This window comes from Spinacia oleracea, chromosome 4 (genome assembly GCF_020520425.1).
Source record: "Spinacia oleracea cultivar Varoflay chromosome 4, BTI_SOV_V1, whole genome shotgun sequence".
Taxonomy (NCBI): domain Eukaryota; kingdom Viridiplantae; phylum Streptophyta; class Magnoliopsida; order Caryophyllales; family Amaranthaceae; genus Spinacia; species Spinacia oleracea.
Genome location: NC_079490.1, coordinates 76,387,515 through 76,398,091, shown reverse-complemented (window position 1 = coordinate 76,398,091; position 10,577 = coordinate 76,387,515). Strand labels below are relative to the sequence as shown.

The window sequence follows — 10,577 nt, the reverse complement described above, 5'->3', positions numbered from 1 at the left end:
AGTCAATCCCCCTACATCCGGGCATACCACGTCAAATCTCTAGATCTTATCCACCCTTGCAAATAGCGTCTCAAGACACCGCGAAGGCGCCAGAAAATCAATATTAGGCTACCCGACATCTTAGCATGACAACCTTGTTCCTTAAGCTTGACCAAATCCTCCCTCCACGGACAATGACTCAACTCTAAAGGGTCAAGAGGGCTTTTAGGGCGTAACGCAGGCTAGGGGTAAGGTGCGGAACAAATTTGGCAATTTGGTGCTCATACCTAAAGTGAAGCGCAATGATAGAACTAAACTCAAGCATTTTGAACCAAACACAAACTCGTACCACTTATTTGGGGTACCCCCAAGCTTATTCAACAACAATTCTAAACTACAACTCTTTTTGCATTTTTTTCCTTGATTTGATTTTCCTCTTTTTTTTGTGTTTCAAATGAAACTTTTCATGCCTTGTTTTTCTCTATTTTTGGCTTTTTCAAAACTTTACTCTCTTTTTGCTTTTGCATCAATTATTCACTATATACAACATTCTTCCAAAACTTTGCCATTCACACCAAACAACATTCATTCCTCAACTTTGCATAATCAATCCAAAACAACAAGCATCATAACTCTAAGCTTCACTATCACTTCTAAGGGTGAAAACAAAACAAAGGGCTATTAGGCTTGTAATGTGCTCATAAGAAATGAAGGGTCAAGGCTCAAATGGCTAGCGATGGGGCAAATGCAAACAAAAACACATGAGAAAAATAGAAAATAAAGTTCTAAACTAAAAAGAAAAATAGTCACCGAAAGAAATGCCTCTATCGTCCCGTAAAGTAGTTCGGTCGCAGTTTCGGGAAGGAAATGGTCAAACTCGGGAGATAAGAAAGTCAATGCTAAGGATCCATGCCACTCAATATATGAAAATGTGTTTGGGCATTTTTGAACATGAACCTCACAAGGGAGCAAATACCATTCTCTCCGGCTTCAAATCACTAGAGAAATCGACACCATCTTACCACAAGCCAAGAGTTCATGACGCATGCTACCCATAGTTCAACCAACTTTCTTGACACAAAATCCTAGACTCGACCCAAGACATTAAGAACCATGTAAAAATCTACTAATTAGGAATAAAAGCATTCTAATCTACAAGTTCCAATTTTATATGCCCCAATCAAGAATATTGCCTAAGAAAACCTAGAAAAACTTGTCTTGACGAAAATGTAATCCCCCGTAAATTTATAAATTTTATTAATATATTTTAACGTATATTATTTATATTTAAATAGAATTTATGAATTTTAAGTAATGAATATATAATTAACGTATATTTATTTTATTTTAAGTACGTTCTAAATATTTAACGATTTTTGAACTTTATTATATTTATATATTTAATGTATATTTAATTTCATTTAAATATATTCTAAATATTTTAACGGTTTGCGCAATCAAGAATAATTTTAGAATTTTATGTTGAAAAGAATTTGAATTAGGAAAACTCGTTGAATTCGGAAAAACAATCCTATTCGATTTGACTCAAACACTAAAACCCAAACCCTAATTCTAGGTCCAATTGGGTAAAGCCCAAATCAATAAACCCAAAATAATCCTCCTTCCTCTTTTCTAATTCACGTGAAAACCAAAAAAGGAAAACTACTTCCAAACCCTCCATTCACGTAACTGCTCCTCAACCTCTCTGTCTTTCTCTCCACGCTGCTGTCCCAGCCGCCGCCGCCACCCGACCACCGTCGCTCCTCCTCCTCCTGTGCCCGGTAATTCCTCCTCCTCCCTCTCGTCTCTAATTTCTTTCTTTCTCCCTTCTTCTTCTTCCTTTAATTAATCATGAGTTCTGTTTTGCTCAACCACCACCAGCGCTCGCAACCACCGCCACCTGGTTGCTGTTTTTGCGTCTACCCCGCGCCGCACCGCCTGCACCGTCGTTGTGGCCCTGCCCGTTCGGCCTGCTCCTCCCTCCTTCCTCCTCCACTCAAGCACACTCCCCTCGCCACCATCACTAGTGTCAGCCACCAGTCGCGCTGCGCCGCCTGTCCGCCGCGCCGTAGACCACCCGCCTGCTGCTGCGCCACTGCCGCCGGCCAGCAACCCATTCCCTCTCTTTTGGTTGTTTCTTAAACCCTAAGTTATTTAAATCTTTTAATTAAGTTTATTAATTTGAATTTATGCTCTTGAATTTAAATTATGTTCTTGAATTTAAATTATATGTTTCTATGATTTAACTAGAATTTTCAGATTTACATTTTAGGTTTAAATAATGAATTTAATAACGTTTTAATAATCTAAATTGCGTTTCTTGAATTTAAATTATAAGCTTTATGATTTAATTGTGGATTTCAGAATTTTAGGTTTGTATAATTAAATTATTAATTTTCAAATTAGGTAATTGAAATGAAATAATGATTTTAATTATTAAAGTGTGAATTTTTAAGGTTTTTAATGATTTAAATCATAATAGAATGATTATATATTATTAAAGCTATTATTTTTATGATTTTAAGAACGTTGATTATGTTTTGTGGACGTTTGAAATTATTTTATATTGCTGGAAATTTTAAAAGGAATGTTTATTGGAGTTTAGAACGTTTTGGGATCATTAGTTTAATATTTATTATGCTTGGAGGTTATTTAGTTAAGTTTCGATATTGGGGATGGTTCAAAATATGTTTAGGGTGTATTTAGAGTACTTTAGTATTGCTGTAAATTGTTGGATATTGATTGGGGAATTTTATTGGTTGTTTTTAGGCGGAGAATTCTTTGTAGGCGACTTTTGAGTTCGTTAAAGTGGCCTATCAGTTTGTTTACACAAGGTACGTACATACCTGTGTGCTTGAAATGTGTGTTATTTGTTGAAACCATGTTGAAATCGTTGATGAACTTGGTTGTGTTGAAATTGTTGGTGAACTTGGTTATGTTGAGATTGTTGTTGAACTTGGTTACGTTGATATTATTGATGAACTTGGTCATGTTGAATTTGCATGTTTAATGTTGTTGGATGGACATATTGGGCATACATTTCGTTGTGAAAATTGTAACATGTTAGTGGATGGTTGATTCAAACATGTTTGGTTGGGAACACTAGATTATTTTATATATATTGATTCAGATCGATTGATCGGTGTTCCCTTTTAGTTTTTCACTACTTTATGAGGGCCGAGGACCTTGTTTAGTAAGTTGAAACCTTATACCCATATAGAGGGTTGATCAGTATTAAAGGAAAGGTTGAATTAATTGGAATAAGTCTTGATTGACATCTCTGTGATCACTTACTTAATTCCAAGATAAAAACAGTCGTGAATAAATGTTGTTTGTATGCCTTATGTGATTGTTGAGTCACAACATAGTTTAATTTATAAATCATGTAAAGTGAAACTGAGTAGCAATAGCTTTAGACCGTGCACGTCTAAAGTCACGGACAATCAGAAGTTGGGGTCATGGGTAGCCTATGGCTTTTTCTGGGGCCGGATTGATCACCGGTTCTATTTTATTCAAAAGTCCCTCGATATCGCAGGTCATTGGGGTTTACGGAGTCGCGCCCGTACCTCGTCTTCCTTAGTGAAGAAGAAGAAGTTTCTAGTAGCAACCCGGTCCATTGGCTATTTCAATTAAAATAATGTTATTGTTATAAAAGTCTAGTCCAGTCTAGCCTAGTCTAGTCAAGTGTGGTCGTCAAATTAACATGTTTTGTCTGCCCTTGCTCGTGTTTTATTAGTATCATGTTAGGGTTGTTCGTTCAATAGTATCATGCTAGGATTATTATTGTTTCAGTATGTAGTACTCAGCTTTGCTGATTATGTGCTTTGTTTGTGTGTGTTGATCATGGCTATGCCTTATTGATCCTGTGATGACCCATTTTGGTGAGCGGTCTCTAAGGATCAATAAGCGTTGCCATCTATAGGTTTGAAGATGATGCATCATGGGGATCGGGATTAGAGAGCTTGTATTTAGTTTCGTTTTGCTAAGTAACTTGGTTTGTTAATTAAGACTTTAAACTTATCGTACTATCTATATTCCCTTGTTTTCGTTGGTTGATTTTTGGGATTTAACCTGTAATCGATTATTTATAAACCTAAAGTTAGTTTTATGTTTTCCGCTGCAAAATTCTGAATAAACCGTTACGTTTTCACACGGGCGATAATGCCTTGATAGTTCTCTACGTTTTATATAAAAAGGTTATTTTAGAAAAGAGAGAATTGTCGGGGTGTTACAGAAAAGGAAATCAAAACAAAAGAAAAAGGAAGAAAATAAGAAAACACACCAAACTAAATCAAACTAAAAACAAAGAAACAAGCACATAATGGTATGATTCATAGCAATGAGCATCACAAATAGGCAACCACACAACAAAACTCCCCCCAAGCTAGAATTAGGCCATGTCCTCAAGGCCTAAAACCAAGCAAGGAGGGGCACAGCTACCCATCCAACCAAATGCCCCAACAAGATGTATGCCCGTCCCCTAAAGAATTAAATAGAGTTAGAAGGATGTTACCGGAAATGTCGTGGGAGCAAGTCCCGCAAAGAACCATTAAAACCCGAACAAACTCCCCAAAATATAGACGGGCAAGGCAAATGGTGGAAAGTATGAACCCACCGCAATGAAATACACCACAAATATGCACAAATGGAACAATAGTTACGAAACGAAAGCAAATGAAATCGAAGAGTTAGACAACCGGGTTGCCTCCCGGGTAGCGCTCGTTTAACGTCATTAGCTTGACGAATCCCCCCAAAACTCATGGGGGGTTAAATGCAACTAACCTGGGGTCATCATTAGTCAAAAAGTTTTTTTTTTCCCCATGGGCACAAACAATGTACCGACATCACTATTCATAAGGTGCCAACTAAACAATCCGCCACCAAACCTAGAAGGCTCATTATCACACTTAGAAACACGAAAGTTGTTAGAAGGGTTAGCATGTGAGCAATAGCTCTCAATACAAGCAATAGTTTCTACCTTCATACAAGTTTTCATCTTTGCAAAACACCCTTCACCAAGGGGAAGCTTGAAGCTAGCTTTTGAATCTCCCGCTTTCAAGGTGATTAGTCCCCCTTGCACATCAATAAGAGCACCCGCGGTGGCCAAAAATGGCCTCCCCAAGATAATGGGAGTACGGGCATCCTCATCGATGTCCAAGACAAGGAAGTCAACAAGGAAAGTAAGCTTGCCAACCACGAGGGAACATCCTTAATCCTACCCAATGGTAACATAACCGATCGATCGGCTAGTTGCAATGACATAGCGGTAGGAGAGAGATCACCTAGATTGAGCTTCTCATAGATCTTATATGGCAAGATGCTCACACTTGCCCCCAAATCACAAAGAGCATTCTCAAATTTGAGCTTTTGAATGCTACAAGGGATAGAAAAACTCCCGGGATCATTGAGTTTTGGGGGAAAGGAGTGCTGAATTAGAGCGCTACAACTCTCCGTGAGTTGCACGGTCTCTTTCGGTTCACAACCTCTCTTTCCACGAAGAACATCTCTCATGAATCTAGAATAGTGGGGCATTTGTTTGAGTGCCTCGGTGAGAGATAATGTGACATGCAACTTGCTAATCACATCAAGAAACTTAGAAAACTGATCATCCAATAATTTGCCTAAAAATCTTTGAGGATAGGGGAGTTTAGGAGTGGGGAGAGGTAGAAGAGTTGCCCCTTTTGGTATAGGGGTATCACCCACATTATCGGTGGGAGGCTCCTCTTCTACCACATCATTGTCTCTAGACTCAACGACTCCCTCTTGATCCTTCCCATTGGACTTAGAAACCTCATTAGCTCTAGGAACATCATCTAAAGTCTTCCCACTCCGTGTCGTGATTGCATATATTTTCTTAGGAGGTTGACCTTGGGGTGGGAGACTAGTATGCACTTGTTGTTCCTTTAAGGTATTAGCGAGTTGAGCTAATTGGGTCTCAATCATTCTCATATGAGTATTGGATTGCTTGAATCCATCCTCAAACTCAACATTCTTTTTGACTTGCGCCCCCACAAACGACTCCATGAGAGCCTCAAAATTTGACTTGAGAGGCGGGAGTGGTGGAGGTGCAATGCCATACCCACTTGGGTTAGGGTGGAGTTGAGTGCCATAAGACCTTGGGCCATTGAATCCGGGAGGTGGAAGTTGAGAAGCACCATAAGGACCTCCCGAACTCAATGGATAACCCCCATTGGAGATGCCCCTAGCTTGCCCATAGGGGTAGTTGTAACCCCCTCCACCTTGATGGTTGGGATTATAACTACCTTGATTGTATTGGCCTTGATTGATCATAGGGTGCTTGGCTTTGATAGCCTTGCGCTCTATAGCCACCTCGGCCTTGGTTATCATACCCACTTCCTTGGCCGTAGCCTTGGTGGGATCCATACATAGGGGACCCTCTAGGTGCTTGCCTAGAAAAATTTTGACCATTGGGGTTATCATACCTAGGTCTCTCATTCATAGCATTGGCATATTCCAACTCAAAGTTATCTTCATACGAAGGGCCAAAATCCACAAAAGACACAATTTGAACTAGGGGACATGCATTGGGGAAGTGACCATAATCATGGCAATTGTCACAAAAAGAAGTGCCCGGAGGCATTGTGTCATAGGATCTTACCTTGCCCTTCCCCTTGGTGAGAAGAGTGGCCGAGGGAGGTGGAATTGTAGATGGTGATGGTGGTTGGCTCGGTGTGCTTTCAAGCTTCTCCAACCGCGAGATAAGCTTTTCAATGATCCTAGCTTGCTCCATTGCATAGACCGAACCTTTGCCATCATCATTCTTTCCCTTACCATCATAGTCCCTTGCACCTACGTGCCATGATTGATAATTTTGGACCACATCCTCAATGATCTCCTCAATTTGGTCTTCAGTTTTGTTCATGATAGGGCCTCCCGCGCCCGCATCAAGGCTTGTCTTTGAACTCGGGCTCAACCCCAAGTAGAATGTTTGAAGAAACAACCATTTAGGAATCCCGTGATGGGGGCATTCCCTTTGGTACTCTTTAAAGCGATCCCAAGCCTCGAAGAGTGACTCGTCTCGCCTTTGCTCAAAGGATTGGATCTTGTGGCGAATTTCCGCCGTCTTCCCATGCGAGTAAAACTTGTGCAAGAATGCACTAGTCACCTCGTTCCAAGTGTGGAGTGACTTGGGCTTGACCTCCTTGTCAAGCCAATCACTCGCCCTCCCAAGGAGAGAAAAACGAAACAATGTCAACCTCACGTAGTCCGATGTAACACCATTATGCTTTATTGTGTCACAATAGTACTCGAATTTCTTGAGATGCTCATGAGGTGATTCGTTACTCTTCCCGCAAAAGGGGTGGCTTTGCACCAAATTAATCAAGGCGGGCTTGATTTCGAAGTTGTTAGCACTTGTTGTGGGTTCTTGAATACCACAAGTCGCCTCAAACGCTCCCGGAATACCTAGATTCTTCACCGGGAGTGCCATTACTTCAACGGTTGGACTAGAAATGTCTTGCTCCGGTTCTTCACTCAAGATCTCGAACCGGTTGTAGCTTGAAGATCGGGTTCTAATTCGCCGCAAAGTCCTCTCTAACTCAAGGTCGAGAGGATAGAGAGGCCTATGACGAGTTCGCCCCCTATCTTGCATACAAAACTCAAAGAAACCGTGAGCAATGCAAAGGAAATACTAAAGCAAAAATGATTTTTTTTTTTTTTTTGTATTTTCTAATGATGAACTAGTCTCAACTAAACTCAATAACAACGACCGTTCCACGGCAACGGCGCCATTTTGATAGGCGTATTTTCCGTCGTTGATAGAAAACAACCTATGCAAACAATATTTATAAAACCACTCAACTACCGGCTAGCGGTAAGCAAAGGGATCGTCCCAAAGAAACGGTAGTTATTGAGTTTGAAAGTCAATCTAGTTCGAACAAGAATTTGGTTTTGAATTGTCACTTTTAAGAATCTAAAACTAAGAATTATGCAAAAATTGAATCAAGAAAGGGAAACGTTAGGGAGTCGGGGATAGGCTAGGGAAACCGGGGGAAATGAATTCAACTATCTAGCAATGGTGATCATGCAACGAAATGGTGATTAGGCAAATGGCATCTAAAGACGAACCCGCCACCTCTCGAATAGGGAACGCTAAGCGTCTAATCCACGGAAGAGCTTTCGCCTAATCCTAGATTAAACTAACTAGGATATAATAGGCACCGCCATTTGATCACACAAGATAGGCCCACAATCTCTCGCCAAACCTATCCTATGGTTCCACGTGAACCCAATCGAATAGCATTTGCAACTACCACTCAACTAGCATGGATATCCTATCATCAAATCATATTTAATCACATGAATCAACCAACAATCAATCAACAATTTCCCCTAATTAAGCCCCTAGATTCTCCCCTTTCCCTAACCTAATTCTACTCACTAATCATTCTAGAAATCAAGCAATCCATTAATTCTAAGCTAGCAAGCATGAAATTGAAGGAGTAGGAGAAGAGAATTAAGAGTTCAATTGCACAATCAAATCACAAATTGAATATCAAAGTAACTTCAATCAATGAAATCAAGAATTCAAGAAATTAAGGAATTGAAGAACAATCAACAACAAAGCAAGAGCAAGAATTAAGAAACTAAGAATTAAATTGCAAGAAAAAGAGAAGAGTTGAAGGAATTACAGATTTGAAGCTTGAAATCAATGAGTTTCTCTCTCTAGAACACTAGCTTGAAGAGCAAAATATCTAAAACTTCCTAAATTCTATTTCTGAAATTAATTGTTAATGAAAATAAAGAAAATTCTATTTATACTAAACCCCAAAAATAAGAGATTTAAACTCGAAAACTGAATCCCGCGCAGCCGTGCCAACGGGCATACCCAGCTGCGATCGCACCTGTGCGATCGTGCTGTGATTCCATGCGAACGAGCTCAGCGACGATTCTCCTCCTTCGATCCGTGCGATCATGCTCAGCAACCGTGCGATCGCACGGTTCTGACTTGGCCAATTCTTCATAAATCCTCATGTGCTCGCACAGGAATTCAGTGCGAGCCCACCGAAATTCCGTGCGAGCGGGCTCCTATGTGGTGCGATCGCACAAAATCACTCATAATTCCTACATCGATTTTCCAAATTCGTGCGAACGAGCTCTTCTTCTGGTGCGATCGTACAAATTCCCATATAGTTCCTGCATCGATTCTCCGAATTCGTGCGAACACACACTCCTGTGGGCACGAGCACACGAACCTGCTTAACTTTTGGAAATGTGATTCTTTTCCAAAAAGATACCATCTCGAGCAACAAACACCTTGTTCTCAGATGTATTGTAGAAGTAATACCCCTTTGTTTCCTTTGGATAGCCCACAAGGATACATTTGTCAGATTTTGGATGAAGTTTGTCTGAAATTAATCGTTTGACGTATTCTTCACATCCCCAAATCTTAAGAAAATACACATTTGGAGGCTTTCCAAACCATAACTCATATGGAGTCTTTTCAACAGCTTTAGATGGAGCTCTATTTATAGTGAGTGCAGCTATATTTAGTGCATGTCCCCAAAATTCTATTGGAAGTTCGTCCAGACACATCATTGATCTAACCATGTCTAGCAAGGTCTTGTTCCTCCGTTCTGACACACCGTTCCATTGAGGTGTTATGGGAGGAGTCAATTCTGATAGAATTGCACATTCTTTCAGATGGTCATCAAATTCATAGCTCAAATATTCACCGCCTCTATCAGACCGCAGTGCCTTAATCTTCTTGCCTAATTGATTCTCTACTTCACTCTGAAATTCCTTGAATTTGTCAAAGGATTCAGACTTATGCTTCATTAGGTAGACATAACCATTTCTACTGAAGTCATTAGTGAAAGTGATAAAGTAGCTGAAACCACCTCTAGCATTTGTACTCATTGGTCCACATACATCTGTATGGATTAAACCCAATAGTTCAGTTGCTCTTTCTCCAACTTTAGAGAAAGGTTGCTTTGTCATTTTACCAAGTAAACATCATTCGCACTTACCATAATCCTCTAAGTCAAATGGTTCTAGAATTTCTTCCTTTTGAAGTCTTTCCATGCGTTTCAAGTGAATATGGCCTAATCGACAATGCCACAGATAGGTGAGATCTGAATCATCCTTTTTGGCCTTTTTGGTATTTATGTTATAAACTTGTTTGTCGTGATGTAATAAATAAAGTCCATTGACTAATCTAGCAGATCCATAAAACATCTCTTTAAAATCAAACGAACAACTTTTGTCTTTTATTAAAAAGGAAAATCCCTTAGCATCTAAGCAAGAAACAGAAATGATGTTTTTAGTAAGACTTGGAACATGGAAACACTCTTCCAGTTCCAAAACTAGCTCAGAGGGCAACGACAAATAATAAGTTCCTACAGCTAATGCAGCAATCCGTGCTCCATTTCCCACTCGTAGGTCGACTTCACCCTTGCTTAACCTTCTACTTCTTCTTACTCCCTGTGGATTGGAACATAAGTGTGAGCCACAACCTGTATCTAATACCCAAGAAGTTGAATTAGCAAGTATACAGTCTATAACGAAAATACCTGAAGATGGAACGACTGTTCCGTTCTTCTGATCTTCCTTTAGTTTCAAGCAATCTCTCTTCCAAT

The 10,577-nt window shown here is 39.9% G+C and overlaps 1 protein-coding gene across 1 annotated transcript; it reads right to left on the bottom strand.

Annotated features, from left to right (window-relative positions):
* Positions 1 to 4,777: 4,777 nt before the first annotated feature.
* LOC110785964 (uncharacterized) lies at positions 4,778 to 7,429 on the bottom strand. Its single transcript, XM_056841881.1, has 3 exons — positions 6,334 to 7,429; positions 5,215 to 5,978; positions 4,778 to 5,164 (listed from the first exon to the last, which is right to left on the bottom strand). Exons 1-3 carry the CDS (start codon positions 7,427 to 7,429, stop codon positions 4,778 to 4,780), a joined length of 2,247 nt encoding a protein of 748 aa, XP_056697859.1.
* Positions 7,430 to 10,577: the final 3,148 nt, after the last annotated feature.

Excerpts from the sequence above, each read along its gene's own strand:
- LOC110785964 (XM_056841881.1), bottom strand. The coding sequence starts at position 7,429 with ATGGCACTCCCGGTGAAGAATCTAGGTATTCCGGGAGCGTTTGAGGCG. Across the intron at positions 5,979-6,333 it reads CCAAGGCTACGGCCAAGGAA|TCAAAAAGAATGTTGAGTTT; the intron begins GTGGGTATGATA and ends TGGGGGCGCAAG. Across the intron at positions 5,165-5,214 it reads TGCAACTAGCCGATCGATCG|CTTACTTTCCTTGTTGACTT; the intron begins GTTATGTTACCA and ends GTGGTTGGCAAG.